This window comes from Meles meles, chromosome 16 (genome assembly GCF_922984935.1).
Source record: "Meles meles chromosome 16, mMelMel3.1 paternal haplotype, whole genome shotgun sequence".
Lineage (NCBI taxonomy): Eukaryota > Metazoa > Chordata > Mammalia > Carnivora > Mustelidae > Meles > Meles meles.
In genome coordinates, this window is record NC_060081.1 from 70,990,158 (window position 1) to 71,005,168 (window position 15,011).

Here is a 15,011-nt window from a genome sequence, read left to right on the forward strand (position 1 = left end):
TTATGGGACATGATGTGTGCCCACACTCTTGTAATTTATACATATGCGCTATTTCTTCTGTGTGTTTCTTAGCTTTATGATATCACTTAAGTGTATATAAGCCATATATTTAGCTTATAATTTGTAATATATTAGATGTAAAATGTAAATTTTTTTGGTTGGTGGCAGTGTATTCTGTGATTTATGTTTGGTGTTGTTTAAGCTTTGAATATTTAAAAAGTAGTTGCTGCTTTATTGAGATTTAAAGATACAATTGATATATTACCATTAGATTTGGGTGTACAACATAATAATACACTTACATATATTGTGAAATGACCACAGTAAGTCTAGTTAACATCCATCTCTACACATAATTACAGATTTTTAAAAAAGATTTTATTTATTTATTTGACAGAGAAATCACAAGTAGACAGAGGCAGGGAGCAGGCTCCCTGCTGAGCAGAGAGCCCCATAGAATGTATTATTTGTTTCATGGGTACAGATGTCTTTTTGAATTTGTGCTTCATTTCCTTTGGATAAATACCCAGAAATGTAATTTTTTTTTTTTTTAAGATTTTATTTATTTATTTATTTATTTATTTATTTTGTTCTTCAAGATTTATTTGAGGGGCGCCTGGGTGGCTCAGTGGGTTAAAGCCTCTGCCATCGGCTCAGGTCATGATCCCAGGGTCCTGGGATCAAGCCCCGCATCGGGCTCTCTGCTCCGCAGGGAGCCTGCTTCCTCCTCTCTCTGCCTGCCTCTCTGCCTACTTGTGATCTCTCTCTGTCTGTCAAATAAATAAATAAAATCTTTAAAAAAAAAAAAAAGATTTATTTGAGAGGGAGCGAACAAGAGAGCACAAGCAGGCGGAGCTGCAGAAAGAGAAATAGAAGCGGGCTCCCACTGAGCTGGGAGCCTGATGCAGGGCTGATCTCAGGACCTTGCCCAAAGGTAGACACTTAACCGACTGAGCCACCCAGGCACCCCAAGATTTTATGTATTTGAGAGGAAGAAAGCATGTGTGCGGTGACAGGAGCTGCGGCGGTGGGAAGGCAGAGGCGGAGGGAGAGGAATAAGCATAGCCCAGCCCAGTGCAGAGCTGGAGGCAGGGCTGGACCCCATGACCCTGAGATGAGGACCTGGGCCTGAGTCGAAACCAAGAGTCCAACACTCAGCCACTTGAGCCACCCAGGCACTGCCAGAAGTGGAATTTCTGGATCATGTGGTAGTTCTTTTTTTTGAGGAACCTCCACACAGATTTCCATAGTGACTGCACCAGTTTACCACCAACACTGCACAAGCGTTTCCTTCTCTGCACATCCCTGCCAATTCTTGTTATTTCTTATCTTTTTGATGACAGCCATTCTAACTGGAATGAGGTGAAGTCTCATTGTGGTTTTGATTTGCATTTCCCTGATGGTTAGTGATGCGGAGAACCTTTTCATGTACCTGTTGGCCATCTGTATGTCTCGGGAAAATATTCAAATCCTCTGCCCATTTTTAACTATATATGTTTTTTATATATATATATATATAATTTTTATGTACTTTTTTGCTTTTTGAGTTTTGTGGGTTTTTTTTTTTTAAGATTTTATTTATTTGTTAGAGAAAGAGAGCACAGGCAGACAGAGTGGCAGGCAGAGGGAGAAGCAAGCCTCCCTGCTGAGCAAGGAGCCCAATGTGGGACTGGATCTCAGGACTTTGGGATCATGACCTGAACTGAAGGCAGCTGCTTAACCTACTGAGCCACCCAGGCACCCCTCTGCAGAAGCTTGATGTAGTCCCACTTGCTTATCTTTGGTTTTGGTGTTGAAAGTTGATTTTTAATCATAATCACAGCCGTCATCTTCTGAATCCCAGAATTCTCTGCCCAGGTATAAATTCTCAGCATCTGGTTTGTTGTCAGTCCTGTGATTGCATGTTGTACACCAAGAAATTTATTCTGGTTTCTTTAATCTCAGAACTCTTTATGGGATCCTTATTTACTGCTTAAAATGGTCATTTCTCATGGTGGGCCTTACAAAAAAAAGTTCCTAGTGAGTCTTTTATTTAAACCCCTCATTTGCCCTTTTTTTAAGCATTAAATCTGACAAACTTTATGATGAGTTTGATCAGTTCTTCACCTTTGTTTTTCTGTGCCTCTTCTTGAGTTTGTGGTATGTTTTTTCTTCTTCATCTCAAAATTAGCTCACTATTGTCTCAGAAAAGTCCATCTTATCTTCTGGAACCTTGCCTCAGCTGAGTGAGGCTTATAGCCCATACCTTAAAACATAACAAATGGATGACTTTCAGAGAGGGGAGAACCCATTGTATAAAAGTATTCTCTTGGGGCGCCCGGGTGGCTCAGTGGATTAAAGCCTCTGCCTTCGGCTCAGGTCATGATCCCAGGGTCCTGGGATTGAGCCCCGCATCGGGCTCTCTGCTCCGTGGGGAGCTTGCTTCCTCCTCTCTCTCTGCCTGCCTCCCTGTCTAGTTGTGATTTCTCTGTCAAATAAGTAAAATATTAAAAAAAAAAAAAAAGTATTATGTAAATCATTGTTTCCCAATGTGACCAATTTACCGAAGCTCACTTTCTGTTTTAGGTTCTATGGCAATGGAGCTCAGCGATGCAAATTTGCAAACACTAACAGAATACTTAAAGAAAACTCTTGATCCTGATCCTGCCATCAGACGTCCAGGTAAAGAGAATATTGTTTTGTGGTTTGATTTATTCTTTAACGGGTGATGAAAACCTTTGCATAATCTATCTGTATTTATAAAGTAAAAAAAAGATTTAACACTTGATTCTTGGGCATAGTTTCTTTTTCATTCTTTGCTTGTAAAGTGTGGGCTTGGCTGCTTACAGCTGCTATAACATATGGTGATGTGGTGTATTTTTGGTTTGGTTTTGTTTTTTAAGTAAAATAGATTTTGTTTGGCATCTTCTGGGATTAAAAATTACTAGTATGTCTAGAATACTTTGTTCCTTCATCTTTCTGAAAATCCCCACACCTGCCTGTTCTAGAGATACAATAATTAGGACATAGAGATGAGAGTTAATTGCCTAAAAAGTGATTAAATGAATTAAACCAGGTAATGAGATGCTGTCTCTTAATCCCCATGTTGGGTTTGATTTAATTAATACATTTTAAGACCCAGGGTTCTTCCCTCCTGTATTTGACCACTTTCTGTTAGAAACTTAGTGGTAGCTTAGAATTGTAAGCTCAGATGTCCACAGGACTCAAATGTGAAGGTAAAAATGAGGGAGGCAGGTGAAGAGAGGATTGGTAATTTCACGTGATTTATATGTTAGCTTTAGGGTTTCAAACCACTTTTGCAAAATCCGATTTCCAGCTTTATTTGAAAAATACGACATTTCTGTGAAATGTGAAATGTCCTCATTTTTAAGTGATAGCATCTCACTTCAAAAAATTTGAAATACCATGCAAGCCAAGCAAACTCCTTCTGAGGGCGAGATGTGTCTTGTGGGTGGGTAGTCAGTAGATGATTCTTGATGTGAACCATTATTAACTAGGTATCAACCTGCTTCTTCAGAACTAACCAATGTGCATGCTCACAGAGAGGATTTTAGAATGCCTCCACAAAGACACAAGTGAATGTGTGTGTGTGTTGCAATTATCTATTATATATAATAAATAGAACTGTAAACATGTTAATGCATCCATTCTGTTCTAGAACAGTGTTTATGATATCTGAGAGGGAGAATTGTGGCTTTTCCCATTAGTGCTTAAAAAGGTAACATGTTCTTGGAGGAAGGGAAATTAATGGCTCTAATCTTCTTAGACTTCCCCAGAAAGCCTCTGCAAACCCTGTCTATTAAAATTATTTTTAATAATTTTGTCTTTGTAAGGCGAGGGTGTTACTATTATATGAATTCAGGACAGAGTGTGGGAATAAATTGATGTTTCTGGATTGAGTTACGAACGTAGCATTTCTCCGGGATTGGTACTAGACCGACTCAATGTTTCTAGAAAATGATCTGGAAGTTGAAATATGTAGTAGATCCAGCTTACAGACACCGCTGTGCTCTCTTGGTTATTGAGATAAACTGGTCCAAATGAACTGGAAAACATTTTGAGTCTCCTTGAATGTATAGAAACATGTCTGTGTGAATATTCTGTGAGCAAGTTGAAGGAAATGAACACAGAAATAATTCAACTTAAACTCATGAGATTTCTTTCAGGATATTGATTACAATTTAAGAAAGAGACTTGGCACACTGCATGGGCTTTCCCCCAGATCATGGGGATCACTGCCCTGTATGCAGTGCTAACCACTAAGAGAAGACAACCAAAACCTCCCAGACTCCTACAAAACCATTGTGTGTCCCCTCCTGGAAAGTATTTTTAAGTTTAGCACTCCTTATCTTTTAAGAAAGACATGATGGACACAAAGCAGGGAAGATTTGAAGGTGGAAGTCAAACTCTTGGGATTCAGTTCAGAAAGAAGAGAGATATTAAGTCATAATACTATAGAAAATAAGAGATGCTAATGGCAGACCTTTTCAATGAAATTTATGAAGAAGAAACGCTATACCTTCACTTGTGTGATCTGTAAACCTTGGAGAGTTCTTTTTTTTTTTTTTAAGATTTTATTTAGGGACGCCTGAGTGGCTCAGTTAAGCCTCTGCCTTCAGCTTAGGTCATGATCACAGGGTTACTGGGATCAGGTGCCACATCAGGCTCCTTGCTCAGCAGGGGAACCTGTTTCTCTGACTACTTGCAGCTCCCCTACTTGTATGCTCATTCACTTTCTCTTTCTCTCTCTCTGTCTCTCTCTCACAAATAAATAAATCTTAGGGAAATAATAAAGATTTCATTTATTTTACGAGAGCGAGAGCGCACATGCACAGAGGGAGAGGGAGAAGCAGACTCCCAATGAGCAGGGAGTCTGGTGCAGGGCTTTATTTTAGAGGGAACGTGTGCATAGGTGCCAGGTGGAGGGGCAGAGAATCAAGAATCCAGCGCTTAACTGACTGAGCTACCCAGGCACCCCGAAACCTGGGAGATTTCTTATCTCTAAGTGTGGTAGGAGTTGAAAATATGTGGGTAAAATCTTTGAATAATAATTTTTGCTCATACTAGAAATGTTTAGTTTGAGACAAAAACTGGGGGCTAGTGTGATAGAATAGGACTGGACTAAAACTTTTTCAGGGATGAAATCTAGCTATGTGATCTTAGACAAATTACCTAATTTAGGGACCTTCTTTGTTTATAGATTTTATTTATTTGACAGAGCACAAGCTGGGAGAAGCTGCAGAGGGAGAGGAAGAAGCAGGCTCTTCACTGAGTAGGCAGTCTGATTTGGGGCTCAAGCCCAGGACCCTGGGATCATGCCCTGAGCTGAAGGCAGATGCTTAACTGAGCCACCCAGGCACCCCGATTTCTTGATTTTTAATCACAGATCTACATAGATATAAAATGGAAAGACTTGGTTATAATGTCAAATCTTCTAACATAGAAATTCTTTTACAGCTGAGAAGTTTCTTGAATCTGTAGAAGGAAATCAGAACTACCCACTGTTGCTTTTAACATTGCTGGAAAAGTCCCAGGATAATGTTATCAAAGTTTGTGCCTCAGTAACATTCAAGAACTACATTAAAAGAAACTGGAGAATTGTAAGTATTTTGTGAACACATGGTCTAACAACCTGCATTTTTATAAGATTTATATGCAGTGCTCCTGAAAGATTCAGACACAGATTAAAGATAAAATTAAGTAGAACCTCCTCAACAAAATATGTAGATGTAGATCAAATCCAAAAAGATGTAAAAAGAATTACACACCATGACCAAGTGGGATATATCCCAGGAATGCAAGGCGGGTTCAGCATTCAGAAATCAGTTAATGTAAGACTGTTAATAAACTGACAAAAGAAAAATCACATGATCATATCAATAGATACAGAAAAGGCATTTAACAGATCCTGCACCCATCGTGAATAAAACTGTCAGTAAACTGGGAGTAGAACTTTCTTAACTTGATAAAACTACCTACCAGCAGGCTAGAGCTAATACCCTACTTAATGGTGAGAAAGTTGGAGCTTTTCCATTAAGGTGTGGTACAAACCAAGGATGTCCCCTCTTATCCCTCCTTCTCAACATTGTACTGGATGATGTAATTGTCCTTGTCGATGGAATAACAGGAAGTAAAAGGTGCTACTGACTGGGAAGGAAAACCTAAAACTATCTTTGTTCACAGATGACACGATTGTCTATACAGGAATTCTGAAAGACTTGGTAAAAATTAAATAGGTTGCTTTTTCAAAGTTCCTGTTGTTTCATTTGAGTTCATACAGATTACTTGAACTTCCTAACCCAGGTTGCTAGTGCGTGAGACTTGGTTTTTGCTTCCATTCTGGTTAAATTTAAACGTTAGCTCATTGTCAAAGAAAGAGACATTGTGTGGGAAGACACACCTTACTGAATAATTGAAGCAGTTTCTATTGTGGATGAGAAGAAAATTAAATACAGTATAAAAACCTCATTAAATATATTAAAAATTTGTAGAGTGCAAAATAATTTAGATTTGTTGGAGTTTTTGATAAGGGATATAGAAATATATATTCTAATTTTAAGGTGAATTCCATTGTACTGCAAGTTTTTTGTTTTTTTTTTTAAAGATTTTATTTATTTGAGAGAGAGAGAGCACAAGCAGGGGGAAGGGCAGGCAGAGGGAAATTAGAGAAGCAGACTCTCCATTGAGCAGGGAGTTGGATATAGCGCTCCATCCCAGAGCCCTGGGATCATGACCTGAGCCAAAGGCAACCACTTAACTGACCCAGGCACCCCTGTACTGCAAGTTTAATGATGGTATAAAATTAGGAATTAAGAAATTAAGATATTTTCCCTACCTTAGCTCAGGGGTTCTTTCTTTCTTTCTTTCTTTTTTTAAAAGATTTTATTTATTTATTTGACAGACAGAGATCACAAGTAGGCAGAGAGGCAGGCAGAGAGAGGGGGGGGAAGCAGGCTCCCTGCTGAGCAGAGAGCCTGATGCGGGACTTGATCCCAGGACCCTGGGATCATGACCCGAGCCGAAGGCAGAGGCTTTAACCCGCTGAGCCACCCAGGTGCCCCTAGCTCAGGGGTTCTTAATGGAGGGTAATTTTGCCCACAGAGATCTTAGAGGTTTTGGTTGTCACAGGTGTGGGGGGGGAGTGTTACTGCCATCTAGTGGGTAGAAACGAGGGATGCTGCTAACCATCTTACAGTGTACAAAACCATTCTCATAACAAAGATTTGGGCCCAGAATGCCAATAACGCTGAGGCGGAGGAAACCCTGGCTTAGGATAAAGAAAAAAAATGACAGTTGTTTTGAAGTGATAGCAGTAATGAAATTTAGAAATAAAGTTGAGAAAAATCATCAGTTTTTCTAAAATGTCAACTTTAAATCTGCCTAAATATTTATTTAGAATGCTGCTTCTTTTTTTTTTTTTTTTAGTATATGTGCTGCCGAAGCGAGCACCTTTTTTTTTTTAAGATTTTATTTATTTATTTGACAGAGATCACGTAGGCAGAGAGGCAGGCAGAGAGAGGAGGAAGCAGGCTCCCCGCTGAGCAGAGAGCCCGATGTGGGGCTCGATCCCAGGACCCTAAGATCATGACCTGAGCTGAAGGCAGAGGCCCAACCCACTGAGCCACCCAGGCGCACCCCCCACTTTTTTAAGATTTTATATATTTATTTGACACAGAGAGAGAGGGAGGGAGGACCAGCTTCCCACTGAGCAGGAGCCTGACGTGGGGTTGATCCTAAGACCCTGGGATCATGACCTGAGCTGAGGGGAGCCACTTAACCAACTGAGCCATTCAGGTGCCCCTAGAATTCTTCTGTCTTCATTTTGTGAAAGCGTTCAGAAAGTAGTAAATACTGTTTTTAAGCTTGTGTAGTCAAGTGTAACTTCATGTAGTGAAGAATGTTTAAACATCCATCCCTCTACTTGCTGACATGCTAGCCCTCTTCCTTTCTCTTGATTTGTAAAACTAATGAGACTTTGAGAACCTCTTTGAGTGATGTAGTCCTGGATGCATTTAAACTGGTAATGGTCAAGAATTTTCACTGAAAAGACCTCTGACCTAGAGTGAGAGTCAGATCGAAGCTTCTGAAGATGAATGTGGGCTGGGCAGTGCGGATTTGTAAAGATTTTCACCGCATGTTCTGACAGGTTACGTTTGGAACTGAGACTCTTAATGGGCATCAGAGTGTGTATGTTTTTCTGTGGAAGAGTTGATGCTTCCATCAGATTATTAAAGGAATCTGTGACCCATTCATGTAGAGGGAAGGCCCTGCCTTCCTTTGTGGTTTTTCTTAGAAAACCAGAAAAAAAGAAATTGGTTCTATTTTCTCTTTAAACCCATAGACATGGTCTTGGATATGGACTTATGCTACTTGCCGTTGATGGTTTGCTTTTAGGTTGAAGATGAACTGAATAAGATTTGTGAAGCTGACCGAGTGGCCATTAAAGCCAACATAGTGCACTTGATGCTGAGCAGCCCAGAGCAAATTCAGAAGCAGGTAATGGAAGGCCCAGTTGTTTAAGAAGGAGGCTTGTTCGTGGAACTTTCATTTAATTCATTTTTTTCCTTCCCCCAGTTAAGTGATGCTATTAGCATTATTGGCAGAGAAGATTTTCCACAGAAGTGGCCTGACTTGTTGACAGAAATGGTGAATCGGTTTCAGAGTGGAGATTTCCATGTTATTAATGGAGTCCTTCGTACAGCACATTCTTTATTTAAAAGGTATTGATAAATTCATACTTCTTTTTTTAAAGAGTCCATGTATTATTTAGGATTTTATTTATTTAGAGAGAGCGTGCATGTTGGGGAAGGAGCAGAAGGAGAGGGAGAGAAAATCTCAAGCCAGCTCCCTGCTGAGTCAGGAGCCTGCCGTGGGGCTTGATCTCACCACCCTGAGATCGTAGCCTGAGCCAAAATCAAGAGTTGGATGCTTAAATGACTGAGCCACCCAGGTGCTCCGTAAAGATTTTATTTTTAAGTAATCTGTACACCCAACCTGGGGCTCAACTCAGGACCCCAAGATCCAAATGGCACATGCTCTACTGACTGAGACTGCCAGGTCCCTCGTAAATTCATGTTTTTAAAATGCTTTTTTCAGATGCTTTTGTTGTATATATAGATAGTGACTATTGTCATTCCTTTGAATTTGGTAGTCTTAGAATAAGAGATAAGCTTCTCAGTTCATTATTATGTTTCTTAAGTGGGATGTTTATTTCATGTAGCTATATTACTGTGAAATAAGGTCTCAATAAACTGCTTGATGCCTTTAAAAAGAAAACCAAGAAATCCCTTTGAATTTCAGAAAGCTGTGTAGCCATGGGTTTTTCTCTAATCTGTCCTTGAAGACCCAAAGTTATTACATAGAAACTTGTAAATTTACCTGTTTTACCTTAATTTTTTAGATATCGCCATGAATTTAAGTCAAATGAGTTATGGACTGAAATTAAACTTGTTCTGGATGCCTTTGCTTTGCCTTTGACTAATCTATTTAAGGTAATGGAATAACATCTTGGTGATACTTTAAAATTACTTAATATTTTAAATTGCTTAATTACTTACGTAAATTTTAAGAGAATACTTTGAAAGTCTAGGTAGATAATATTTAGACCAACATTGCTTTTGAAAAATTCCAAACCTACACAGAAACAGAGAAGACGACCTAATGACCCCCGCCATGTATGTATTATACAAATTTAACAGTATTACTTTTTTTTCTTCCCTTCCCCTCATTTTGTAGGAATGTTTAAAAGCAAATCCCAGGCATTGTATTTTACTCAAGTATTTGAGTATGCATCTCTAAAGGAATTGCTCCCCATTTTGATTTGACTGTGTAGTTTAGGTGATTAATTCATACATTATACATCCTTTTATATTGCATAGGCTATTTTTTTTTAACATTGACTTTTCTTTCCTTTTTTTTTTTAAGATTTTATTTATTTATTTGACGGACAGAGATCACAAGTAGGCAGAGAGGCAGGCAGAGAGAGAGGGGGAAGCAGGCTCCCCACTGAGCAGAGCCCGATGTGGGGCTCGATCCCAGGACCCTGAAATCATGGCCTGAGCTGAAAGCAGGGGCTTTAACCCACTGAGCCACCCAGGCGCCCCTGCATAGGCTATTTTCTTAAACATGTTCTTCATCTCTGTGAGAATTGAAAGGGAGATTGAAAGAGGTAATTTTTTTTTTTTTAAAGTAACCTCTATATCCACCTTGGGGCTCGAACTTATAACCTTGAGATCAAGAGTCATATGGTCCACTGTTTCAGTTGGCCAGATCCGCCCCCTACCCCATTTTGTTACATGCTCTGCCCAGTGAGTTAGCCAGGGGCCTCAAAAGAGATACATTCTATTTTTTTTTTTAAAGATTACTTATTTATTTGAGAGAGAAAGAGATAGTGACAGAGATGAGAGCGAGTGAGGAGAGGGAGAAGCAGACTCCCCACAGAGCAGGGAGCCCAACACAGGGCTTGATCCCAGGACTCTGGGATCTTGACCTGAGCTGAAGGCAGATGCTTAACCGACTGAGCCTCCCAGGTGCCCCCGAAATAGATATATTCTTAACCTCTTTTTTCAGACAGGGAAAGAAGGTTCAGTATCACACAGCTAATAAAAAAGGAGCCAAGCGTCAAGCCCAGTTTTGCTAACTCTGGAAAAGCTGCTCATTTCCTTTTTTCAAAAAGGAAAGTTTTCTGATTTTCAAAACTTTCTAAGATATGTTATGTGCATTGCGTTTTTCATTGTTAGGATGTCTTACTGATGGCTTATCTTTTAACTAAAAAAATAAAATTGGACAAAACATATATAATCAATATTTTCTACCTATTAGGTTGATAAAGATTCTTCATTTCTTTCTACTGGTGTTAAAAGTGTTAGAGTGCAGTGAATTGAACATTCTTGTGTCCTGTCCATTGTATTATAAATAGTACTGTCTGGAGTTTGACATTTCATTCAGAAAACCTTAATATTCGTATTTCTTTACTCCACAATATAAGAAGTATCATTTGTTGTGTGTCTTTTACATAGTATTCAAAGGTACTGTACATCACATGTATATTTCTTCATTCTCATTTTCTCTCTCTGAGGCAGGTATTATTTTCAGATTATACATGAGATTGGGGCTCAGTAAAATAACTTACTTGCTTAAAGTAGTGCTCATTATGAGCAACGGAGTCTGGATTATATCTAGGTCCATCTGGCTTGCAAAATCTGTGCTCATAGCATTCTCATCTGCTTTGGTTAATACATTTACTATGAAAATTAGCAGTGTGCATAGTTTTATAGATAAGCCTGTTTATTGCAGTTAGAGTAACAAATAATTTGAAACAACTTAGATGCCAGGGGAATCATTTAGTGAGAGCATATAAAGATAGTTTTGTAATACATTTATATACACAAAGGAGAGTGGAAGGATCTAGTCCAAGTGTTAACACTGGACTTTTAGTAGTGCTAGTATGGACAGTTTAAAAATACATACTGTTGTAACGTATTTTTCAGAATCTTTTCAATGACTGTATACTACTATTTAAAAGCCAAATTTTGGAGAGGATATATAGCATCAGCCTGTTTCACTTAAGTTTACGGTACACTAAAACCATGTCCCTAAATTCCTTCCTAAGGCCACTATTGAACTCTGCAGTACCCATGCAAATGATGCCTCTGCCCTAAGGATTCTTTTTTCTTCCTTGATCCTTATCTCAAAATTGTTCTATAGTTTAAACTTTCAGGTAAGTTTTTTTAATATTTCTTGCTTTTGATTCTTTGATATCAAATATACAGGTTTTCAATTAATAAAGACTTCTTTGCCAGCATTGATTTTTCTGAAAGAAATTAGTGTTTTTCTGACTCCCCTCCCATTTTTTGTCTATAAGTAGTGTTCCATTTTATAGTCATTCCTAGAGATATTTCTAGGACACTTCACGGGGAGAGGTAGCTTTTTCTTATGGTCTAATAACTTAGAGGACCCTACTTCCTGAACACTGTTTTGGACAGTCACCCTGTATACTGTATTATTGAAGGTACGGAGAGATCATATTCTCAGGCCTTTCTCTTTAACTCATTTAAGTGGATACTAACACCGGAAGAACAGTGTTTTGGTTAGAGGTCTTTGGCTAACTTATACAAAAAGGCTTGTATTGACACATGGGAGACCAAATGCCAAAAAACCAGGTTTGGGAAGGTGTAAGAACCAATGGCATTTCTGAGGAAACAGCCATAGACTTCTGGTAGAAAATGCCTGCTCACCGTCTTGCTACTGAGACAGTGGCCTCCATTCTTTTTGTTCTTGCATCATTACTTTAAGATTCAGTGCTCCAGGAACGAGAAGAGGGGTCTTACGGTGCATATTACTGTACTGAGATGCAAGAGGAACAGTCTGGCCTTTTCCTTGCTCACAGCCAGGGCCAAGTACTGAACTTCCTCCTCATAACATGATTATACGCACAGTGGTAGGAGGAGCGTTCTCTGAAAGGAACAGGCAGAATAGGAGATAAACAGCGCAAAATGGTATCCCCGCATCGGTGTTCAGCTGGGCACCAGTTGGAGAAATTTTTACTTAAAAGATATCACTGTTTTTGCTTGCATCTTCTTTTGAATTCTACTTCTTAGAAATCAGTTAGGATGAGGCTCTTAATGACTTGTTAGGCATAGTCTGGAAGCCCAAAGAAAGGAGCCATAATCTTTATCCTTGGAGTGACTTATCCCTCATTAAGAAGGCAGTACAGTCACATGGGAAGTCAGTAGCTGTATAAGACAGTCTGAATTGGTGGTCTTCTCACAATAGATGTGATAGTTGAGAAAGGAAAAGGAAGAAGGATACTGGTAAGCACTTGAGTTTTTCTAAGGAAAGGCTTCATAACAGTCTTAGCTGGACCTTGAAAGAATAAGTGAATTTAGATTGGGACAGGAACTAGGTGACATCATTTGTAGTTGGAAGTGTATGAACCAGATAGACAGTGGTTTACTCAGCTGCCAGACCTGGCCGGAATAAAGAATTTTTTTTTTTTTTAAGATTTTATTATTTATTTGACAGAGAGAGAGAGGGAACACGAGCAGGGGGAGTGGGAGAGGGAGAAGCAGACTTCCTGTGGGTCTTGATCCCAGGACTCTGGGGTCATGACCTGAGCCGAAGGCAGACGCTTAATGACTAAGCCACCGGTGTGCCCCTGGAATAAAGAGTTCTTGTCTAAATAGTTAATGGTTGGCTCAGGCTGAGGAGTGTGGACTTAAGCCTCTTTGGGATGGGGGCAAAGCTGACTAAAATAACATTAATTTTAATCAAAAATCTCAAGTCAGTGTTTATTCTTTAGGACCTCCCTGAGTTTTTTGAAGATAATATGGAAACTTGGATGAACAATTTCCATACCCTCTTGACGTTAGATAATAAGCTTCTACAAACTGATGTAAGTATTTAAAAATGTTTCACAGGTAGCTCTGTTTTAAATGAAGAATTATTTGAAATATAATATTAGATTTTGATTAAACCTCCATATTTAAAAGTGTAAAATAAAAAGTCTCCCCTCAAAGCCTTGGAATATAGTTAGACTTCAGAAAATGAAATAGTTATCTGAGAGCATTTATATATTATTTTATTTTTTTAAAGATTTTATTTATTTATTTGTCAGAAAGCGAGCACATGCAGGGGAGGGAGAGGCAGGTTCCCCACTGAGCAGGGACCCCCCCCCCCAATGAAGGACTTGATCCCAAGACCTCGGGATCATCACCTGAGCCAGAGGCAGAGACTTAACTGACTGAGCCACCCAGGCGTCCCAAGAGCATTTATTTATTTATTTAATTTTTTAAAGATTTTACTTATTTATTTGACAGAGAGAGAGAGTATAAGCAGGGGAAGCAGTGGGGAGAGGGAGAAGGAGAAATAGACTCCTTACTGAGCCAGAAGCCTGATGTGGGGCTCAGTCCCAGGACCTAGGGATCTTGCCTAGGTGAAGGCAGATGCTTAACCGACTGAGCCACCCAGGTGCTCCTGTTTATTTATTTTTTAAGTAAAATCTCACCAACATGGGGCTCAAACTCAGCACCCAGAGACTGAGAGTTGCACATTCTAATGAACATTTTAGTTTTGGTTCCTAAGAATTGTGTTACTCTTACACTATTAATAGGTAGAATCCAAGAATATAAGTAGTATTTTATTATGTGGCATAGTCTATGTTTGATTATTATTTTTTAAAATTATTTTTTATTTAAATTCAGTTTATATTTGGTTATTTCTGGCACACAGAATTACTCTTATTGTGGCCTGGCCTAGGTAGATTCACAGTTTATAGAGAAACTATTTCTTTACAGGATTGAAAGTAAATCCTCAGAGTATTCACACTGTGAACATTTTATGAAACAGAAAGCTATTGTTGAAGATACTAAGAAAACTTAAATCTTTATACCAATAGGCTCTTTTAAAAAAGTCAGTGCAGCATGGGAACGTGGGGACATTGTGAAGGTTTGTAATGTGTTAAAATTTCTGGTCTGGGTTTTTTTTTTTTTTTTTAAGATTTTATTTATTTATTTGACAGAAATCACAAGTAGGCAGAGAGAAAGGAGGAAGCAGGCTCCCCGCTGAGCAGGCAGCCTGATGTGGGGCTTGATCCCAGGACCCTGGGATCATGACCTGAGCCGAAGGCAGAGGCTTTAACCCACTGCGCCACCCAGGCGCCCCTGGTCTGGGTTTTATAATAATATGCACATTTCATTATATCACTTTGTGTTACCATTTGCTTATGACTTTGATCTACCTCTTTTCCAAGAAACAAAAAAACATAAAAGCAAAATATTAAGAATGCTTCCATTTCAGATAAAATTAGAAAAGGTGATTCAAATCAGTTTTTAAGAGTGGGACGCAGAGAGTTGTTTCTGTGGGTATACAGCAAATTTTGTCTGAGGTTTGCCAACTAAAAACAATAAAAAATACAGCTCCCACGAAATAATTCTTTCAGTCTAGTAGGAGAAAGCGATGCCCTCAGAAAACAAAGCTTGTCTTCACACTTCTATCTAAAGGAAGTTTCTCAG

The 15,011-nt window shown here is 39.0% G+C and overlaps 1 protein-coding gene across 1 annotated transcript in view; it reads left to right on the top strand.

Annotated features, from left to right (window-relative positions):
* The window catches only part of CSE1L (chromosome segregation 1 like), a 49,679-nt gene that overhangs the window by 13,392 nt on the left and 21,276 nt on the right, over positions 1–15,011 (top strand). Inside the window, exons 2-8 of the mRNA XM_045981301.1 lie at positions 2,566–2,661; positions 5,458–5,600; positions 8,395–8,496; positions 8,575–8,720; positions 9,401–9,491; positions 11,612–11,719; positions 13,301–13,393. Of these exons, the coding sequence (XP_045837257.1) occupies positions 2,571–2,661; positions 5,458–5,600; positions 8,395–8,496; positions 8,575–8,720; positions 9,401–9,491; positions 11,612–11,719; positions 13,301–13,393 (774 nt within the window). The 5' untranslated portion in view covers positions 2,566–2,570. The remainder of the gene's footprint in view (positions 1–2,565; positions 2,662–5,457; positions 5,601–8,394; positions 8,497–8,574; positions 8,721–9,400; positions 9,492–11,611; positions 11,720–13,300; positions 13,394–15,011) is intronic.